At 43.1% G+C, this 23,449-nt stretch overlaps 1 protein-coding gene across 1 annotated transcript; it reads right to left on the reverse strand.

Moving 5' to 3' along the window:
• Positions 1 to 3,728: 3,728 nt before the first annotated feature.
• LOC306696691 (lysyl oxidase homolog 4-like) lies at positions 3,729 to 22,633 on the reverse strand. The gene is made up of 15 exons (XM_079160361.1): positions 22,598 to 22,633; positions 21,378 to 21,646; positions 20,645 to 21,279; positions 19,812 to 20,023; positions 13,386 to 13,424; positions 13,052 to 13,259; positions 12,060 to 12,240; positions 10,449 to 10,603; positions 10,195 to 10,362; positions 9,561 to 9,723; positions 8,873 to 9,116; positions 7,865 to 7,980; positions 7,329 to 7,465; positions 4,814 to 4,925; positions 3,729 to 4,708 (listed from the first exon to the last, which is right to left on the reverse strand). The coding sequence occupies exons 2-15, from the start codon at positions 21,643 to 21,645 to the stop codon at positions 4,638 to 4,640; spliced, it is 2,709 nt and encodes a 902-aa protein (XP_079016487.1). The 5' UTR covers position 21,646; positions 22,598 to 22,633; the 3' UTR covers positions 3,729 to 4,637.
• Between the last annotated feature and the right edge of the window lie 816 nt (positions 22,634 to 23,449).

Here is a 23,449-nt window from a genome sequence, read left to right on the forward strand (position 1 = left end):
CGTTGTAACCACAGTCTGTAGTGAAACACAGCCTAACCATTTGTCTACTCTGATTGAATAGATCTTAGAAATCATGTTTGTCTTTATACGGATTTTTTTTTTAAACGTTTTTTAAAGATGACCCAAGTAAATCTTGTAAATGTGAGGGAAGCAAAGTTTCACGTCGATATTCATGACCATACAGTAGATCACTATACTCTATATGAAGACATTACTGAGATTGCTTGAAGACATGTTAGCTCGTATTATTAAACATTTTCTGAGAAGTCAAAAGCCTCCAAAAAGCTACTGCTGTTGGTCTTTTCTAGTTTCCTGAAGACGTACGTATTGTGTATTGTGTGCTCATCTGTACACATTTTCAATGAGAGGAGTCTCGTGGTCCAAGCAGAACTGATGATGATGATGATGATGATGATGATGATGATGATGATATTTTGGTTGTCATTCATTCTGAAGAACAAATGTTGACAGACACGTTTTGTCTTCATGTCGCTAGCCGGTTAAAAATAAAAAAGCCAATTTGGGAGGAAAAAAAAAGTGAGAAAATTGAAACTTTATTGTTACTGTCATTATATACAGACAGGTACATACATGACATTTGACCTCTGCATTTAACCCATCCTAAACACTTAGGAGCAGCACGTGTCCATGTGTAGCGTGTCTGTCCAGTAATTACGGTAAAGAAATGAACAAGTAAACACATTTACCCGATGGTTTCAAGACGTTGTGTACACCATTTTATTCGGTGCTAGTATATTTGAAAACTACATCCTGAACAATTAGTAGTACGGTGTCTTAAAGTGCACAGTGACAGATCTAGAGTCAGTGAACTTGAATGAACCTATTGAGCAGACATTGTATTCTAGCTGCATCGATTTTTATTTTGTCACGCTGAAGTATATCCACGAAATAAGTTGTTGAATGAGGGAAGTTCAACTACGGTTTTGGTGAAATGTTTCCGCTCCAGTTTAAGTATTACGTGATCTAGTAGTTGAGAAAATTCCGCAAAAATGGGGTTTATCACAACTTTTTCAATCTGCTTTAGATTAAAGGATTTGTTGTCACCCTCAACATGCTGTTTTTCTTTGTTCCTTGAAAGTTGAAATGTTGCACTTTTAACTAGAGAGAGACAGCGGTTCCTAATTCAGAGTTAACTTTCATAATTGATCCTTCTGAAACACACACATCCAGACCACAGACCACAGACCGCGTGACCCTGAGTCTTCACCTCCTCAGCCAATAATCAAGTCTTATTCTGCTGCTTGGAGAAAGAGCTGCTCATTTGTTTTACTGCAAATTAGTTCAACTTCTACATCCTCTTCAAAATATAATTAGCTGTTAACTTTTAGCCCAACTAGATGTTAGTGGATGTTCTAACATAGTTATACAAACGATTGCTGGGTTAATGTTTGAAAAGGTGTCTTTTTTTGTTTGCAGACATCATTTGATTAGAATATTAGTGTGAAATTAAACTCAACCAGTACTGTATATTTTCACAGCAGTGCAGTCCATTACTGCTGTGAGGAACCTTGTGTAACAGTTTACATCATTAGCTGAGGACGACTGAAACACGGCCACGTGGCTCATCGTGGGCTAATTAAAGTGCTGCAGCCTCAGAGGAGGCAGCATTACAAGTTCAATTTTGTGTTTGTATCTATTTGACTCAGTAGTTGACAATTAGCATGACAAAATAGCATTTGCGCTATTCAAATATAATCTATTAAATATTAATCTCTTTCCAAAGTTCACTTGTTTCCAAAGATATCGGTTTTATTGAAGGTGGTTATTCAAATAACTGATAACATTGTATGTTTTTATTTATGCATGCTGTTATGTAGTCATTTATGTAAACTTTTTCAGAAAGTCAATGTAATGCGATATAAAGGTAAAAAAAACAAGATGAAATTGTTTCAAATTTGGTTGTGATTTTCTTTTTATTTACTACTTTATTTCCATGACATTTAATTTTAAATGGCCATACAGTTTACTCATACTCTTATTCATTTAACTTGCTGATGTCTGATCACCAAAATGTCTCTTAAAGTCCAAATAATAGACAAGAAATTGTGCTGTATGTTGATTTGTCCTCATTTAAGATGACATGTTTTGCAGATTTTGTTTTTGTTTTCTAATTTAAAATTCATGTTGTGATGTATTAAACCGTTGAGGTCTCAGCTGGTCTCGCTGCACACATGACTTCCAGTGTGGAATAAAACCAAATGTGGACACATTTTCATAGTGAGCTTGCCAGAACAGACGTGGACCTCCCTGTGCGTTGTTGTTCTTGCAGCTGAACTACATATACAGATTGTAGCTGCTCTTTACCATCATCGTGGGAGATCTGAGCCCTGCCTGTAATCTCATGCTTTACTGTGGCTTCACTGCTGGGTGCCCCTCACACAATCATTAGATTAACTACACAAACACAAACCACTACTGAGCAAGTGGTGGTTCCAAGTGCCAACTCTGCCCTAGACTTGCTGCTTGTCATGGAGCAAATTAAATGTGAGGCATGGTCCAAATGAAGAAATCATCTCATGTCCCGCCACAAGAAAGGACTCCGGTGGTGAACGACTGTGAGTCAGCAAATACACCTTACATCACCCTCCTTCCTTTGTTAAATTCAAAACGTTGTTAATAACGACAGTCAAACTGATTGGTCACCACCTGATCAATAGTAGTGAGAGTATTATTATTATGATAATGCACACTTAAAGCTAGATTGTGTCAGACTTGAGAGAAGAAATTACACAGTCTTCCCCTTGCAAATAAAAAGTTGAATTCATAAGGAATAAAACGCACTGCTCCTCACTCCACCCTGAAGGTTTTATTTTTAATTTTTTTATTTGAACTTTAACCGATAGAGCCTTAGCCTTCTTTGTCTGGCATGTCCAGTATCTTATGGTAGCTAATGCTAGCTCTAGCTAACTTTGGGTAAATGTTGATGAACATTAGGTTCATATTTTGGTTTGCTGACTTAGAGACTCGTCTCCACTCGTCTGCTGCCATTACAACAGCATAGCATGTTGGCTAAATGCGAGGCATTAGTTTAGCTTTTAGCAAACAGATAAATATGAAACGTAACAATGCTGGATATGATATGATGTGTTCAGGGACCTGTTTGTAACATTAGGATGGAGTTTGAAAAATCCACAGATACTGTAAGTATAAGAACACAGAACTATCTGAACTTTGTATTACTCCTTTGATTTGAAATGGACCTTTTACATATATATATAGAAAGTGATAATATTCTACTCCGACTCATAAAAGGGAAAAAACAAAACCAAAGGAAGTGACATATTTAAAGTATAGCCTATGTAATGTGACAATGGGCAGCTGTGAGTTTCCACAGTGTATGTGTTCATCAGTGGGAATGAGGTTGGAAACAACCATAAACTACGGGTGAGCTCAGGCTCCCTGGGGAAAGATGTGAAATGCTTTTTACTGTAGATCTGCTGAAGGAAGCAAAGGAGTCTACAAGCTGTTGTAATCAGACTATCAAATGTGCGTAAGGCACTATATAACCCTGTCATTTATCTTTCCTATATAGTCATTTCAATAAGGGAATCTATTTTAGCAAGTAAGCATATTCCCCAAATCTTCTGCAGACACTGTAACATTAACCATGATCTTTGTTCTGCATTAGAAAACTCTGCAGTCAAATAACCATGCCTGAAATAACCATCGAGTTTGTCAATCTGACATTTATTCTTTTACTACCATTACCAAGTACTGTTAGAGGCGTAATGCCGTGGTATGACCACATCTCATCTGATGTTACCGATGTTATACAGGTGGAAAAGAAACAAGTGAAAATATTTGTCATATATGAAATCAACAATACAAAACACAGCCACAAAGGGACAAGTTTCAACTCAAAAGTACATTAAAATGTTTGCATAAATTAGAGAGCTAAAGAACAATATTCCAGAGAAGTAATATAAAACTGTACATGACAATACATTTGCAATACATTACAATATTTATTCCAATAACGCAAAATAGCACCAGGAAATTAAAATATTCTCATTCAAAAAAAAAAAACCACACAGTTGTAACAGTAAATACTGCTTTAGTAATGTGAACAGTGAAAGCACAGTAAAGCATGTACAGAGTTTTGTAGACAGTCTGCTAACTGGGTTGATATCATGTGGACGATAGCCTGATTGTGTACTGTAAAAGTAAAGGATGTGTTGTTCTCTTGTGCCTTCATGTCATTACTTTATTAACTGTGGTTAAGTTTTGATCAAGGGAATTAAATTTGTTCAAAAATTCAAGACGCGTTTTTTAAATAACTACTCGAGGTTTTATCATGGTGACATGATGCTTGTGACGGCCAACTGGTCTTTTTCTACTTTAATTTGGTCTTTTCCTCTTCCTACATTTCTCCTTTAATCTCTTTGACTTTCTAACAGGAACAGTCGGTGCTGATGACAATCAGTCACAGGATCCTAATTAGTCAATTTTGCATGAAGTCTCTCCCATACCATCCCAGTGTCCCACCCGCCTCCCTCTGACCCTCATCTTTCTATTTACTGGCATGTCATTGTCATTCAACCTCCTTCCCCTGACACGTTGAGGTGTGGTGAGGATTTGTACGGTTGTTCTGTTCTTAAATCGGGGTGTTCCTTAATTCACAGGAAGTTGTTGGAGATCTGACGTTGGTGGTCAAACAAGTCCTCCACCTCGGCGCTGTAAGCATCACCTGATGAATACAGACAACGAAGAGACGTGGAATACGTAGCAACAAGTAAGGGAGACAATCAGATGGAAAAAATGCATGTGCACTGAAAAAGTCTTCACACTGTACCTGCATGGCATCCAAACATGTAGACTCGTTCTCCATCGTACTTGCACCGACAGCGCATCACGTTGTTCTGGAAATCAGACTCAGCCATGTCTAAGGACGGGTTGACCTCCACCTGTGGATGAGAACAGACTAGAGATAAGATGCTGCAAGATTCAAGTCAGTCATCCTCCTCACAGTTGAGTGCAGTACCTTTCTCATCAGACAGGATGTATTAAAGGACAACATGCAAATCCTGCTTCTTATAAGTATAATGGAAATGTATCCCGACTCTAGTGACATTGTTTTGCTATACATGGAAAAGTGCTATTGAATTGAGAGGTGCTGTCCACCCCTTTTCCATTGTAACGCTTGCAGCTCTTCGTCCAGGCAGTTGAACCAATTGAACCAGTCGCACAAGCAGTTATAGCATCCTAGATGGGCCCACGCATTGTATTCCCCTGTAGGCAGACGATGTTTTGTTATATTTGTTTGGAAGTCTCCTTTAAACATAAAGGCAAATCTTTTACCTTCCCTTAATGAAGTTAGCTTAGCTTAGCATTAAGACTGGAAGCGGGGGGGGGGGGGGGGGGGGGGGGGGGGGGGCGCCTGGATCTGGCCAAAGATTCAAAAGCCTTCCTGTAGACACCTCTAAAGCTCATGACGTATAAACACCTTGTGTATCAAGTGTAAACAAAAAGTTGCAGTTTTGTTATGTGTAGGACAAGTTGCTGGGTCTTTGCCGGTTGCTTGACAAAGTACCTTTCTGTCTAAGTGTAGATCAGGAACACTTTTAGTAAAGGAACAAGTGACAAACACTTCACTTCAGACTGAGGAAACAACTGTCCGTCCACGAGGCCGACTGAGAAGCCGCTCAATTATTGTTCTCTCCTTTCTATATGGCTCATGATGTATAAAGTATGGGTTCAAGTGATGCATGACATCACTTTCCACTGTTATCTCCACGCAGGGAAACGGGCCAGAGATGCAGATGACAGTTTTGGGTTTGGATTCAAGTAGCAGTCTATCATTAGGCTGTAGCCATGGTTGGTTGCCATGGTTTGTTGTTTTCCACCCTGTCTGCCATATATAAGAAAAGCACACAAATGAATTTTCCTGATGCACACATCAAACAGATAACCCGACCACATATTCAACAAAGCAACCCAGTTTCATTTTTTTACAGACAGTATACACATTTAACGGTTCTAATTATATTTACAAGCAAAGATTTAAGATGTTAAACATTCATTATTATGATACTTTTTAATTACATTTGCAGCCAAATGTGGTCTCAAGAACTTCATATATTTCCAATATTGCATGTAGAGAGCATGCAATGATTTCAGCACATACTTTATAGTCCCGATGTAAAACAGCATATTTACTGGGTGGCAGTTGATGCCCTTTTAAAAAGCTCAAGTAATAATGTGAAACAAAGGGCCCGCAGCCAGTTTTACAGAACAATGAAAGGTCGCCACTGTCATGTAAAAGACGGTGAGGTTGCGCAGTTGATTTTTAAATGACGGAGCAATCAGGAGCAATCAAGCAGAGGTGACTCATCGGTTTAAATGTATGGTCCTAAAAATGGCTGCCACCCTGCGATACTTGGTGACGTCTCAAAGAAACACCCAGCTGCATGAAAGACGAGTGAGCATCTGCGCCCTCCCTACATCTCTCACTTCTTACACACATTTATGAGCAGCTCAACTACTGTTGAACCACAATCGGGACCACAAAGTGCTGCTGGGTCACGTCGTCGTGGCAATGGTGAATCTCTGCTTCATGACACGCGCGAGGATTTTATATCTCGAGACGTGGCTCGTCACATGTGTACAGACGGACCGCTCCTGCACGTGGTTTAAATGCAGTCTACACGCACACACACACACACGCGCGCACATGCAGGTCACACGTAAACATCTCCGAAAATAATTGTAAACTGTAAACATCATCACTTTTCTGCCATGATAAAAAATAGAACAAATGACAGAGAAGGAGGACTGATGAGTAGGTCGCCACAACAGATCGGATGTCTAAAAAACAGACACACTCGGCTTTCAAACATACAACTAGCTCTGAATACATGTAAAGTGCTGACAGAGCTGTTCCACTGCCATTAAGCCTGCACTTTCTAAAAGGGTGGACTAATAGCAGGTCTACTTTCTATATAAATCCAGACTAAATTCACTTTCCTTAAATACGCACACACCCTGAAAACTACATACATACTGTACACCTGAATGGTTCGCCAGCCGCGAGCCATTTAGCTCAAATTATAGTCTTTTATCACAGCTTTTATCTCTCGTGCGCCTTCAGATGTTGAAACCCCAACTCTGTTCTGCTTTTCTTCTCGCTCTTATGCCTGATCCAAGAGGTTGTGTAAGCTACTGAAATTATGCGATTTCACCATGAAGATTGAAAAGTGGATTACATTTTTCTCAATATTTGTATTGGATAAAGAAATGTCCCAATTAACTGCTGAGCGGAAGTTTAGAAGATGTTTTTTTTTTTAGTTGTAATAAACTAGCTTCCTCACCTGGAAGATGTATTCACCGGGTCGTATGTCTGTAATGTCGATCCACTGGCAGTCAATATCGTGGCGGTAGGTGTCCCAGCAGCCAACTGAGATTCCCTGCTGTCCCATGTTATAGCAGGCGTACCGTTTATGGATACCTAGTAGAAAGAAACAGTTGGAAGCACATGAGGAGAGATGAACAGAGAAGACTGTGATGTGTAGATGTTCATTGCTGTCATTGGCTGTGGATTTGAATTTTGACCACCAGCCTGAAATTATAACAAAAATGACTTAAAAAACAGATATTTTTCAGGAACTTTCAAATGAATAGAAAAGATCTACAAATGCATAACGCTGTCTGGGCTTCTTGTGAAGCCAAGATCCATTTAGGCCTCTGATCTCACAGCCTGCCGCTGACTTTGAATGCTCATTACAGGATTTCAGCTTTGCACTTCTATGTATTCTTGATTCTCTTGTTTGTCACGATTCTGCTCTCGTTTCTAGATTTTCCCTCAATAAGCAGATTTACGCAACATTAATCTGTAATCATGTCTCACCTTCAGGGCAGTAGGTGTCCTCCAGACAGAAGCTGGCCTTGTGACCCTCAGCCACCTTGGTCCCATTGAGAGTCAGCAGGTCATAGTGGGTGAACACCTCAATGCTGTGGTAGTGCCTGAGAATGGGATCAGGGTGACATGATTAATATGTGAGGCAAGTAAAGAGTTTGCTGCTGTTTTTAATTCACACCTACATCATCCTGTGAAAAACAAAAAAAGCTGGAGGTGAAGTTGAAATACAGCAGCCGTAAATCCTGTTTCGTTGTTGCGAAGGCGTCAAACAGACACGGGCAACAATTGTAAAAACACAAGTGGGCAGGGAGATATCCGTTTGGTGTCGCTTTTTCTCTCATTACAAAACCATTCCCAGAACAGACTGTACCAAAAGTCAAACCATGTGTTTTCTGGTTGGGGAGGTAGTGATTGGGTTGCGGCTGGGAGAGACACTGAGCTGTGCCTCTCGTTTTGGGACACAGAACCACAACCGCTGAGATAAGAAGCCAGGCTGCTCTGACTGTAACAACTGGGTGAGCAGTGAGGAGGATGTTTATTGTAAACCTCATTTTGGAGGATAAAAGATTGTGTTTATTGTGTTAAATAGCAGACTTTTATGTGTTTGGTTATTTATAGTGATCACATTAAAATATCACTTCACCGTGAAGCCATTTCACTCGCCAAATCTGACGTTTATCTTTTTGCTGCCGTCATTACATTTTGTGATCTCTGGAAGAAACAGCAGTTTTGTACAATGCTTCTCTTTTTTTCTCGTGTCACCTTATAACGATGCTCCTGTGCCATGGAGGAGATTATGCAGCTCTTCATTTCCAACCAAACCCTGCAGCAGCTTCAAGTCACCACATAGTTCATATCTGGCTGCAGGCGCAAAATGAGCCGGTTGAGTCGGTTCAAATGAAAACCTGAAAGCTAAGTGACACAGCGGCTTGGAGCAAACACTGTAAATGTCTGGTTCAGGTTACGGCCCCCCACCCCCCCACCCCCCAGTCTTACCTGTGACACTGGTGCCATGTCCAGCTTTCTCTGGTGGCTTTGGGGCGGAAGTCGGCACAGCCCATGTTCATGATTCGGGAGGAGAAGCGCAGCAGGCGGCGGTGTCCGTAGGGCCAGTTCATCCTCGCGGCAGAGGAGGAAAGGCAGTTCTCCTCATTAGCACAGGTCAGCAAGTGGAGGGGTCGGTCCTCCAGGTAAGCCGTCTCCTGGACGAGCTGAGCATCCAGGACGAGGTCAGGAGCAGCTGCAGGGGCCAAGGGTCAGAGTTTAATCAAAAGAGAACTCTTCCAATTTTACTCTTCCAACTCTTCTGTTTTATTCCAAGCGTTCTTTTTCCTTTTCAAAACCTAAGGCTTATATTACCCAAAAGGCAACTCAGTCGAAGATACAAGTGTGTCTTGCTAGTAGCAGCTAATGTAGCCTCAAGCAGAGATGAGCAGCGGGCTACAGAGGTCTGGTTAAGCTCACTTCTGTCTAACTCCACACTCCCAGATTTGTCAGTTTCAAATTTGTAGTCTTCAGCCGCAGCCCACACTGACTCAAGTGGTATCAAATTGAGGCAATTTATCAAATTCTGGAGCCACAAAGGTCTTCTTTTCACACAGCAGTGGTACTGATGTGTAAAATATGTGGAGTTCCCTTTAAACAAACATAAATGTATCTGTGTGGTTGCTGGTTTTGGACTCACTTTCTACACACGTGACTCCTGCAGCCTTGCCGTCTCCTCCTCTGGGACAGTAGACGTTGGTGTTTCTGCGACACTGCTGGATAGACATCTCAGTGCCGATGCAGTGAGCTCCACTCAGAACCACCTGAGCAGCATCTGAGGAACCAGGCCAGTACCAGGTCTCCTGCACAGAGACGCGAGAAGAGAACGTGTCAAACACTTCTACATGTGGAAAATGTCCGAGCTGAAGGCAATCTCTGCTATAAACAAAGAAACCCCATTTTTTTTATTGGAACTATCAGTACACATTATCACATTTTCCACTCTTTTAAAACTACCCGTTAAATGTTCCCGGCAGCCCCCCTCAAAACACACTCACGCTGCCCTTTCCATGCTCAGCTCTATTTTCGGTCTGTTTGCTCTGTGAATTTCTCCCGATTTCTCTTCACCTCACTTTCCCTCTTTTATTTTCGTTGCACTGGAAGTGGACGTTTGAGAAGCCTGTAATTACCTCAGGCCTCGGTAATAACACAGCAGAGGCGCACAAACAGCACGACGAAAAGTGCGAGGGAAATACAGGCGCACACAGAACAAAGGCTTGAGGCGAGAGAAGAGAGTTTGAAGCAAAAACCTATTTTTCTGTTCTGTCGTTTACCTGATGAGCAGTCGAAGCGAAGCCCAGGCCGAGCTGTCGACAGACCACCATGGCCTCGTTGATGCCCCAGCTCTCGCTGCAGATGGAGCCCCATCGTTTCCCCCCTCCGACCTCAATCAGCACCTCCACGCGGCCCTCTGATGGCTCTCTGCCTCCTGCCAGACGCACCTGAAGGTTATGGAAGAAGAGAGTGTGTTTGTGTCAGTCTGGTGAACACTGCCGTATGTGTATAGGCGTTTAATGCGTTTTCTCACCGTGGCCTGCACGCCAGTGTTGGGCACGTTGCAGCGGACCGCTACATCCTGGTTGTGCTTGAAGGTGTAAAGCGGCACCGGTCTGTAGGTGCACTCTGCGATCGACTTCTCTCTGCCGGTACACTGCACACTGTTCATGTGGATGGGGCCGGTACCTACAGGAGGAGGGTGTAGAGATGATTTATTTACGTGTCTTACCAACAATAGGCCACATGCAAACAGAAAAGAACCGGAGGGCTCTATAGCCACAGATGTCCACATAGTGGGGTTAAAGGCCCAGACACGATCGGGACCTCTGGCGTGGCTCTGAAACTGAGCTTAGCCACAGAGCTCTCTGTCTAAATGACTGTACTGTGCGGCACACTGCACACCAGCCACGCTTTATAAACCAAAATAGAAACCAAAAATGGAAGAAAATCTTTTGAAAACATCTCTGTTGGCGTAGGTGAGTGAGGCCAAGGCTGAAGCCCTATAATTTGGCCTTAAATAGCTAATGATGTCATCAAGTCTCGCTTCAATTTGCTCTCCTTTAACTGCGCTACCCATGAGCCTTCACGTCGCAACGCACAGATTCATCTCCAATATGGGATATATGTTCACACAATTATGGTAAACTGGCCACAGTGCTCCACTCTGACATTTAACCATGTGTATTTTTTTTCAGACATAACTGCACCATAGCACCTACTTTATTAGAGCCCTGAAAGGAACACTCAAATTAATTTCCATGAATTACTTCATTAAGCACAGTGGAGAGAAGGAAATGCACCCACTATTATAGGACATGGTACGTGCTTGTTTGGGCAGAAAGAAAGATAATGGAAGGAAATGAATGTGATTGCGGCAGGAAAAAAAAAAAAAGGATAATAACTGAGTGTGTGAAAGTGAGGGTCTATTTCTTAGAAAAATGTTTAACTCTATTATTGCTGGACAATTTAACGGTTATATTCTCATACCCACAACAAAAGCAGTGCCAAAGTAATCACGGTTACACGGAATGTTTGGTCCTGCTCAGTGCTGATTGCCTGACATCCTGGTTTCAAAGCGGCGCTAACTTTTCACTTACAAAGGGTTTATTTTGACAACAACACACGCCATTGTTTTGGTCGCTGGAACCTCCTCGCATAGTTTACACTGGTATAATTGGTCATGGGTAGAGTTCCTCAACAATCAGCCTCTGCGATAGAAGTAGAAGTCGGGCTGTAAACATTTTCTCTGGGTTTATTTGTTTGATCGGAGCCCATGGTTCTTGGAGTGCTGCGTTTAGCAACAGACATTCAGGCTGAGACGTGTTTAGTCTAAAGGATCACTGAACTCAACTGATCATGCTCAGAGTGCATGGTGAACTGATTCAAAGTCGGTACCATTCAAGATAAAAGGGGGTTATCAGGTCTGTAGCTGGGTCTCTTACTGATTTTATGAATGAAGAATAATCTGCTCATATAGGACAAGATGATAGTTTTAGATGATAGTTTTTTTTTGAATACACAAACGTCTCCCACCATGAGCTCACTAGGCTCGGTGAGTAAATGCATCCCTGGAAAGCACCCGAAAGGATTTAAAGTGCACTTTATGTACACTGTGTGTGTGTGTTCATGTGTCCTGTCTTACCCTGTCCCAGCTGAGCCTTGGTGAGCGCCTCTTTGGCCGTCCCAAAGCCCAGCTCTCTGCAGACCACGCTGGCTGCAGTGATGCCCCAGAGGTGGTCACACACAGAGCCCCACTTCCCCTCCTTCAGCACCTCAACGCGGCCCTCCCCGAGCCGGGGCCCCGCCTTCAGACGCACTACGGGCTGCAAGGAAAACGAAAGAGTTTAGGTACAAAATGGGAGTTTGTAAATTCAAAGTTGAAGCCCTGACTGGATCTGGAGTCTTATGGCTATATTTTTTAGATTTAGTTAGACGGCCTCAAAAACAACATTTCAGCCTGATACGGATACTTGGGCGGTTTCTTTGGCTAGATCTGAAGATTATTTTCTCAACTCAATGAAACAGAGTATTTGGGAAAAATAAAGCATCCAAATTATTATTTAAAGAAAAAGTTTCGAGAAAACACTCATTCACCTGAGTGCTGATACATTTGGTTGAGAAGATTGAAACCGGTGCCAGGAGATGGTTAGCTTAGCTTCACACAAAGACTGGAAACAGGGACAACAGCTATCACAGTCTAAATTTACAAATGCACTTAATATATAAATAAACAAAACATTGTTTTTGTTTTTTTGTACGGATGAAACAAGCTGTTTCCCCTTGTTAATATAACCTGATGACGGTTGCTTCATACGCACAGAAGCCGGGTATCAATCTTCTCATCTGACTCAGAAAGTATTTCTTGAGTTGAACAAACCAAGTTAACATGTTCATTTGTAAAATGACTTTGGACAGAGCCATGCTACTGTTAGCCTTTTCCTCCTGCTTCCAGTATTTATGCTAAGCTAAGCTAACTGTCTCCTCGCTATAGCTTCATATTTAGCGAACGGATGGGACAGTGGTATTGATCTTGGTAAAAAAAAAAACAATAATAAGTGAATGCCATGAAATATCAAACTCTTCATGTCATTTTAAAAAATCTATATTTGCTTCAACTTCCACCTCCACACTGACCGGCACGGCAGGTGGTGCAGGTGCTCTGCCATATCGTGTGAACTGGGATCCAGGGACACAGCGGACCACGGCGTGCATGCCGTCGCGGCATGGGACATCACTCCTGGGCAGGGACAGCTGGGCCTGGCACTGGGCCAGAGAGACCTCCACGCCCTGACACTGCACCTTCTCCACCCAGTAGGCCTTCTTACTGATCTGCGTCCTCAGTCTGGGGGGGGGGGGGGGGGGGGGGGAGAAAGCAGAGAGTGACACGAGAGATATATTTGCTGTCATTTGTCACGTCAATGATCTGTCAAGCTATTAAGTTATATCCTTTAAAAAGCAGATGTTTTACCTTGCAGACGGATCAGCTATCTTAGAGTCCCACAGTTTCCTGAAAGAAAGAGAACATCCCACTTTGGAGTTACAACTGTGCATCTTTACATCCAGTAGACTAAACAACCAGCTGTCCTATACAGTCCCACAGTCTTTCCTCCTCAGTCATCCTTTTTTTGTTCTTCCTTTACATGCCAACTCTTACATTCTGTCTATCAAACCTTGAATAAACAAACTGAGATCTATGACGGAGACAACATGCTGGGAAGGGCGTGTGTGTCTTTGGATAAACATAGCGCTCGTTTTAGTGACAGGGAGGGAGAAAGAGAGAGAGGGAGATTTACAATAACGGATCACATAACTCCCTTTTTTCGTTTCTTTCGTCTCAAACCACCACCTTGTTGTCATGACTTTTTTAGATCTTCCATCTAGTCAAGGGTATTTCTGTCTCAGTGTTTGTCTATATGTCTACAGTAGATGTCTGGTTTGGGGCAAACTAAAAATACGAGGAAGCCACTATACATTAATCCCTTTCAAGAAGCCTTATTGAGGTCTGCCAACCCCAACAGGGGTTTCTAAACTGTGTCTAGTTTCATGAATATTAGCCTACCTTAAACTAGAGTCTAAAGGGAAACAGTGTGTATACACAGAATGAGGCCCCCCTACGCCTGCACACACACATGCACTATGCTAAGACTGAAAAAAGAGAAGAAAAAAACTAGAATTCAATAAAAAGAATGATTCACAAACCAGGCAGAGTCTGGGAAGTGTCCCTCTGACACACACACACACACACACACACACACACACACACACACACACACACACACACACACACACACACACACACATACACACACACGCACACACACACAAGCACACATATTAGAGCTGACCACTTGCATCAACCAGAGTGACCACAGACAGGTGCAGCGTGACTGACGCCCTTCATGAATGTGCCTGAATTAAATGACTCACAACACCAAGAATAGACAGGAGCAGAGTTTACTGTACAACCAGATTCATGATGCAATTAAATATTGGGCAAACTAAAAGGGGATATGTTTCCTCTCCAGGAGAACCCCAGTATCCCAGAAATCCATGGTTTATTATGCACAGTACCCATATTAGATGAGGAATGTGTGTGAGGAAACCCACAATAGAAACCTAGAGCCAAGCAAACGACTGTATGGAACAAAATATGTGGCTCTTTAGCTGCCTAATGCTCCACTAGGTTCACCAGCTTGGTGCTGGGCAGGTAAAGTTGATAAATCAGAGCGACTCTCTGCTGCTGTTTGAAATCAGGTTGATGAGAGCAGCGAGAGCAAACCTAAAAAGGAACAAAAAATGTCCGGTAGACCTGAGAGGGCAACTGCAGAGATGAGTAGAAATTCTTTGTGGGTTTGTCAATGTGACCGACCACCATTCATGTAAAAAATGATTTCTATAACTTTATGTATATCATATCATCTGTTCTTTCTGCCTTCCTTCTTTCTTTTATTCTTTCTCTCCTGACTTTGCTTCTTTTCCTATCTCTCATTCTTTTTTTCATTTTTCTTCAATGCCTTCCTTTCTTCCTTCTTTCTATTGCCCTAAAACTGGAGAAACCACCACTGCAAGGAAACAAGACACATAAAATAACATTTCTAAATAACACAATGGATCTAGAAGCACATAATTCTCCTCATGTTGATGAGAAGTGGTAGAACTGATGGTTTCTTTGTGCTATTTAAAGAGGTTATGTGTGAGTTGTGTATGATGGTGTCTATTTGTTTGAGTCTATCTGCTTGTGTGTGTGTGTGTGTCTACATGTTTCATAACTTGGTAGTAAATCAAAATGAGAGAGACAAACTGTAAGGGGGTATGGAGGGGGGAGGAGGGGGAGAGGGTGCCACCCATATAATTGCCTGCTCTGCTTGGCAGTGTCTGCTGTGCGGTCGAGCAGTAGCATGTTGGTTCACACACACCAGACATGGAAATATGCACGTACGTATCAACTTTCCCTGCCTTGCTTCTGTAAAGACAAAGCTCTTTAAAACCCCAGCGTTGTTACTTAACGTTATGACTGCATGCTGGGAAACGAGGAGCGAGTGATGTAAGTCTCTGTGAACTGGGCAACTTTTATGAGCATCGCCTAACTTCACAGGACGAGGAAAAGCATGTTCTTTTGGTTTTCACTCAGAGACATCTCAGTTGTTAGCTCAGAGCTGAAAGCTCTTTGTCAGGTGGAAAACACAAGTTGGAGCTGAGTTGAGGCTCTTCCCACTCTTATGAGGAGATCTAAAGGAAGGGAAGTGAACGCAGCATCAAGCCTACGGCACAACAAACAGGTTGTGACCGCAGCACTGCTGAACTTGAATCGAGAAGACTTTCTTAGGATCTTCAGCTCGATGCCAGGTTTTTTATTCAACTCTGACCACACAATACCATAAGCCGCACTGGAGAGAGGATCTGACTGTCAGGAAAGCAGAGATAACCAGTTATTATTCTGCATGAATGCAAAGCTGCCTGACTGGAACAATCGAATCCCTAAGGAGACAGCAGGTTGCCACACTGGCTCCACAGCAGCCTGGAGACAGTCCCATTAACCTCCATGGAACAAAAAGTCAAAGGGGTCATAATGATGTTTTTTCCATGAAATGTGGGTTTCAGCATAATTGCCACAAAGACATAAAAAAAAGACGTAACTGAGGAGGGGAGAAGGAGCAGGGGGTTAAAGTAAATTAGAAGAACTGAAGTTTCTGTCTGCCTCAAAGAGAGTGTGGATGTGATGAAACAAAGGAGCTGGAAAATGGATTTGGTGTTTGCCTTTTGTAAGCACAGCAAAGTGGGGGAGTATTTAAGCAGCTGTAAAAATGTGCTGTGCAACTTAACAGGCAGAGACAAAGGCAGTCACACCAAAAAAACAACAACCACATGGGCAGAGAGGGAAGTGCTGACACAGCAAAGGGTGTGCAGCAGGTTCAGTCAACAGAATATTCTGCTGGATCTCTCAGATCATAATTACAGCTGTTCCAGTGGACACAAACCACAAAGAAGAACGGGCATGAACCACAGCCAGCACAGTGGGTAGCACCACTAAGATCTGACTTATCATGCATGGATCGATATAAAACAAAGAGCCCACAGCCATGACAGCAGCTCTGTGAGGCTGTACTTAAGCAAAGCAGTGCTTGGTCATACGCCAAGACACTGGACAATTTGACCTGATGATGGCGCTAGTTGAAAAGTTATTATAATTCATTCTGGGGGGGGGGACATGGTTGTCTGTACCAAATTTCATGGCAATTATCCAATAGTTGTCAAGGCATTTCACTCCAAAACAGAAATAACACCCTCATGGCGGCGCTAAAGAAACTATCAGGGGATCACTAAAGTTATTACAATTCAGTGTCAGTGAACCATACATTTCGAGCCTATCCGTCCAGGAGATGTTGAGATATTCCACTGGATAACAGAAAGCTTTCACCTGCTGGTGGCGCTAGTGGAAAAGTCAGGGATCACCAAAGTTATTAGGGTTGATCCTCTGGGCACCATGAATGACTGTATCAAAATTAATTGTCAATCCATCCAATAGTTGTTCAGACCAAAAAAAACCCAAACCAAAGGAAAAGTCTGGAAATCACCAAGTGGGCTTCATCCTCTGAGGATCAGGAATGTCTGTACCAAATGTCATGGCTGGCTATCCACCCAATGTTTGTGGAGGTATCTCATCCTGGAGCAAAGGGGTGGACAGGCAGACCAACATTGCCATCCCTACAACCATGCTGCTTTCAAGGCAAAAAATGGATATAGTCGCTAAATAGATAATTATGAATCCCACTGAATTTCTTGGCAACATCCACCCTGCGTAGCTGGTTGAGGCAGAGATGATTGGTTGAGGTTAATCATTGACCTTGAGTAATTAGGATCAGGATAGCTCATTGGTAGGTTCAGGATTAGGGTTAGGGTTGGCTCATTGGTAAGGTTAGGGTCAGGGTTGGCTCATTGGTAAGGGCATAGGACCTAATCAGGTTACCAGTACATCTGCGAGCATGTAAACCTGGTCGATCCCAGCGCTTGAATGCTATGCATCTTGCCAAGAAAAGCGGTGGAATTCATAATAACGCCTATAATATGTCACAATTTCTACCTCGGGAAACATTTTCAAAAGGACAGTGCCAACATAACTCTGCTTCAAAATACATGGACATCTGGCACTAGACGCCAATGATCCACTTTGCTGCTTGTTGAAAAAAAAACATTCTCTCCATCTCAGATGTTTACTGTCGGACAAAAATGGCTGCTCCATTCGTCTCCCACGTAGCTGGGTGGAGGTTGACAAAAAACAAACATTCTCTGGCCTTGTCCGGTCTTTACACAAGCTGCTGGTCAGGTTCTTGGCACAGAAATTCAATGTTTCTCCAGACATCTCTGAGGTGTTTTTCTGTGTTGTTGTCCACATTAACATTAGCTTTAAAAAGTTAGCATGGTGCAAAACCAGCTAAGCACCATCTTGGACTTGGAAGCTGTAATCGCCCAAACTGAAGCGCCAAATGGAACTCAGAAGTTTAGCTTTTCTCACATCGCTGCATCTAATGTACACAGCTCTGAAGAAGCCCTTAAGAGATAAGATACTATCAGAGAGAGTTAGTCATTGCTGGGCTGTGGCCCGTGGTGGTGAACAGGGCAGCTGAGGAGATGCAGCCTGTTTCCTGCCGCTATGCAGAGCAGTGCAGGACACAAGGGGTAATTATTGGCGACATGGAGAGACAGATGGTGCAGGGCAGGCCAGCGGTCAGTACACTCACCCTGTTAGCCAAGCCATAAAAAGACCTCTGTGGGCAGACAGACGGACACACAGAGGGTTGTGTTTGCATGTGCACAAGTCTGTGTGTGTGTGTGTGTGTGTATTTGCGTATTTATTTGTGTGCTCACATGGATTTTGGACATAGTTTATGTAAGGTCTCGTAAGATGCTGTGCGACGAGGGTGGAGGCAGGGATGTATTAGCATGTGTGTGTAGGTGAGGTATTGGGGTTTTATGGTATGTGTGTGTAAGGGCTTTGAAGGTTTGTGTAGGTGCTAAAGTGGGTATTTATGGCTAAAGCTAGACAGATGTGCTGGACTTATAGAGACAAATTCAGCATAACAACCTGACATTGAGCAAATGATGTGTGTTTTAGGGACAACAAAAGAGTTATATTTTGTATACATACAACAAAGAGAAAGCTGAAGTCCTGTTTCCTTTCCTACAAGCCTCCGTACAAGCTTTCGTCTGATGGGTTTTCTGTCTGCTAAACTAAAAATACATCCAAAAATACACTACCTAGTAAAATATTTGTACATTGATGGGATTCAACAGCTACAGCTCCCATGCAACAATTAATTAACAAAGACATGATCATTTTATCTTAAAAGATGAAGTGTTAAAACTTTACAGTAATAGATAGGTTAACTTAGATTTAACCTGCATTTTTATGCCCCCATCCAGAAAAATCTGCGACCTTGTTAACGTGTTAGCAAACAGTTATATATATATATATATCTAGCAGACAGTGCAATGTTATGATTCATTTGGAGCTGTGTTTCTACCTCATAGAATAAAATACATTCTGTGATGACTTACAGATAACAAATATCTAATGTTATAGCCACTGAGGGGCGAACGGGAGAACTTGGAGATTTATTAAAGTCACTACATTAAGTCAGAACTGCATGTATAAATTCACCTTGTGTTTCCCTCAAAGGAAAACATTCAAACATGGTTTGGTCTCCACCAACTGGCTTGCTTCACTTTGTTCACCAGCGAGCTGCTAACGGTGTCTGTCTGCTGTTTGTTGCTGGGTCGTTAATGTTCAGTGGATTTTTTGGAGCTAATGACATTGATAGAAACACAGAGATCAAACCTCCTCAGTAATGTATATACTTTAGTTGAATATAAGTGAGTCCTCAGACTTTCAGACATGCCACTCTGCTTTACATAGTGCTGCTGCACACAGTTTTCAGTGGGGGTTTCTTAATTATATGAGATTAGAAACCATGTAAGGGAGGATTCTTGTAAAGACACGCCATGATGATGATGATGATGATGATCTCGTAGTCTGGATTTGACATTAATAACATACTCTCTAAGACTATTTTAAATGTCTGCGTAGAGGCCCACTCAGCCAATGGAGCAGACAGACCCGGTGGACAGCCGGGCTCGGCTAATGCCACAGTGGACATGCCATGCCAAGTGTGGTTGAGCTAACGACAGCAGTTGCGGTTAACCTCTACTACAGGGGGGATGGAACAGCAATCCAGGCATGGGGCCGCCTAATTCATGAAGGGATGTGTAGTCCGCCGCACTTTTCCATCCCTTTAATAACCACACACACACACACACACACACACACACACACACACACACACACACACACACACACACACACACACACTTTCTCTGTCCACTGTCACACACTCACCTGTAGGCGTTTTGGTCAAACACTTCTGCAGCAGGGAATCCTAACATGCCACAGACGACACGGCTGCTGCTCAGGTCCCAGCCCCGGTTACACACGTGACGCCACCTCCCAGCATGCTTCACTTCCAGCACTCCCTCCGTCACGAGGCCGCCGCGGTTGCTGGACAGCACAGGCCGTAGACGAGCCTCCTCTAAGTGAACCCTGTCAGATCCCTGCAATGTTTTAAGGGGATTAATACTTGAGTGCTTCATCCTGAATGATCTGCAGGATAGAAATGGATCTTTGTCACGCACACTAAAAACATGACTTCATCTTGGCTCAAACCACATCTTGTTTAACTAAATATCTGCCAGCAGCACGCAATCTGGAGAAGAATAACACGATAAGATGACATGCTATGTCTCAAATCATCCCGCTCTCTAATCATCCACATTACATATAGGCAGCAGGAAGGAAACTAACAGAAAACAGAGAGATTGTTTAATGTGTATGGATACATGTCATGATGATTACAAAATGGTGAAGAAAGTGTAAACTCTGCAAGTTGAAAAGACAGAAAGCCAAACACAAGCGATAACTGTCTTGCAATTTCCTCTGGTTTTGAATTTCTTGCACGTTTGAAGAAAGGGGCTGTTGAGCTTCTGGTGGTTGGGTCCTAAACTTAAGACTGCAAAAGAGCTGGATCTGGAGAAGGTCTGGTTTTAGGTTTGTCTCTAATTATACATGTCCACTGGCCTGTGGCTCCACAAATTACATTTATGTATGGGAGTCTGAATAAATCTAGACTGGGCTGCTTCTTTGCAGTGTACTAGAAGGTGTCCGTGTGTTTTTACCTGTGTGTAGTGCACGTCAGTTTCCAGTCCAACCTCAGGATGAACAGGCCCTGGTTCGACATGGTTCCCGCTGAGCTGCTGATGCCTGTCAGTCCTCCGCTCAGACTGGGTTTGGGACTGCCCGTTCGCCTGTCCCTCTGCCTCTCGTCTCATGGTTTGTGGCCCGTTCCTCGCTGTGTCCTGGCTCTGCCTGTAGGCAGCACCGTTGACCAGACGCGAAGGTAGCTGGTGCCCTTGTGGCAGAGCCGGGCTCGTCTGCGAGCTTGGCCTGGAACCACCTCGATTCCTTTGCGAGATCCGGATCTCGTGGCCGTTCTCTTGCGGCGAGATGATGCTGCGACGGGGAGATGTTGGGTTGCGATGGAGGGCGATCTCATGGCCCCTTGCAGAAGATGAGGGGGTTTCGGCTGGGGGAGGCACAGACTGTGGCTGTCTTTGCTGGCTTGGCTGGCGCCTGGAGGATGAAGGAGTCTCCTGCACGGAGACAGCGGGTGAACCTGGGCTCCTCACTGGGCTGCAAATGACCCCCAGGTCCTCAGCGTGAGTGCAGTCATTGATTCCCCAACCATTGGAGCGACAGTCTGCGATAGAGGGCTCTGTGCCCATGCAGCGCACATTGTCCAACCAGATCAAACCTAACATCAAGAAAGGGCAGTGAGTTATTGAATCAAAAGAAGTAACAACTTAAGTAGGTGTAAGGTGTTCAAAGCTCAATGCCATTGGCTGGACATACCTTCCCCCTCACCAAACTTGGCACTGTGCGCCCAGGTCAAGCCGCGTTGGAAGCCCATCTGTCGGCACACCACATTGGCCAAGTTAATATCCACCTCGTCATCACACACTGTGCCCCATACGCCGTTGTAGAACACCTCCACGCGTCCCTCGCTTGCGTTGCGCCGGCCTACGCCTGCCAGACGTACAAGCATCTCCTGGGCAGACAGTGGCGGGGGGTAGAGGAGAAGCAGGAGGAGGAGTGTGGACAAGGTGCTGAGGCACAGCATCCTGGAGGGAAACAAAAGTAGAATGGCAGAGAAGAGAAGGGCTTATGAATGACGTGTGGCAGCGGTGTGACATTAGGTAAAGAGAGGTAAACCAGTAGGCCTGCAGAAACCAGTGAGAGATACAATACATGTAAAGCAGGAGCTTCTAAATATATATGCACATGTTACCACAAAAATCCAATAAAATCACACAAAGCCATGGAACTCACATTCCATACTCTGACAAAACATGTAATTTAAAACTTCTCTTCTAACCCTAATGGAACATTCCGCAGTAAAATGAAAGAGATTCATAGATGTTTTTATCCTTTAAAATAATCAGAGTCATATAAAGGACAGTCAGAACCTTGAGAAGCATCGTGAAAATGTAGCCCTCACTCTGAACCAGTCAGGGCAAAGGGAGTAATAACCGAAGCTAAAAGTAGCCTCTCCATCCAGCCAACGGAAACTTTGGCTTTCCGCAAACCCTCAAGCTTAGCTGCATGCATTTAGCCAACAGACTCAAAAGCAAATAAACACAGTCATAAAAATGTTCTCACACATAAATAAAGCAGCAGGTCAACATCTGCCAGAGACGTTTTGGTTAATGAGCAATGATTAATTCATCCTTGGACTACCCCTAAAAACTTTTTTTTCTGTGAGAGGGGAAGAAACTGGAGATAAGGAGAAAGAGGAGAGATCTGGTAGATGAGAGAGATATCTTACTGTAAATTCATCCACGCAGGGCTCAGTCAAATTCTGCTTTTCATTTGCTTATACATACATGCAACAGTACAGATAAATATGTGTAAAAAAAAAAAATAATGACTCATGGGGGCTGAATTAAGGCTGTTAAAAGAGAGATGAGTGGATGAATTCAGATAGCTGCAGGGATGAAATCTTGAATAATGGAGAAAAAAATAGACAAGAGGCAAAATGTGAAATAAAGGGATAATGCTGAAGTTGAACTCACCTATCTGTTGATCTCAGCTTGGCGTCACAAGGAGAAAGAAGGGACAGAGCACTGGAGGAAAAGAAGGCAGTGAGTTTGGTCCTGCTGTCTCTCTATTCTCCTCTTCTCCCTCCCTCTTTCTTTTTCTGTCACTCCCTCAGATCTGCTACTTCGTCCATCCCTCCCATATTTTTTTCATTTATGCAACTTTTTTTTTTCCTCCCTTTCATCGGGTCACATTTGTCCTTTTCATCATCTTACGATGTGCATCCAGTCACATGGTCAGGATGCACGTGAGCTCAACTTATGAAAGAGACACAAAAAGGATTTTTCTCTCCTTATATCACACACACACACACACACACACACACACACACACACACACACACCCACACACACACACACTGTCCAGTCTGTTTTATTGTTTGTGTATTGAATGTTGCGTATCAAAGTCTTAACTAAAAAACTTTTTGGGCAAGAAAAATCACTTTCCCCTGTGATGTCTGAAAGGCTCAAAGGGCGTGCATTTTTATCCCACACAATGGTAAAATCATATGCGTGCACACGCACTCACACACACACACACACATCCCATGCCCACAGTTGGTGGTGTCATGCAATAAATACTATGTGCTCTGCACATAAGAACGGAGCTGCCTGTCTGAGCTCTTACCCTTTGCATAAAGTTCAGTTTCATAACATTCTCAGTCGTGGCACCTCCTCACATGAAGGACGCTCTCTCTAAGGATAGAGACAGACGGTTGCTCAATATTTAAACAAAGAAGAGCTAATATTGCTAAAAATTAGGTTACAGGGCTTTAACATCAGGAGCTGAACCTAAAACTGAATATGTAAATCCACAGTGATTTCTGT

The sequence above is a fragment of the Pholis gunnellus genome (assembly GCF_910591455.1).
Source record: "Pholis gunnellus genome assembly, chromosome: 5".
In the NCBI taxonomy this organism is placed as follows: domain Eukaryota; kingdom Metazoa; phylum Chordata; class Actinopteri; order Perciformes; family Pholidae; genus Pholis; species Pholis gunnellus.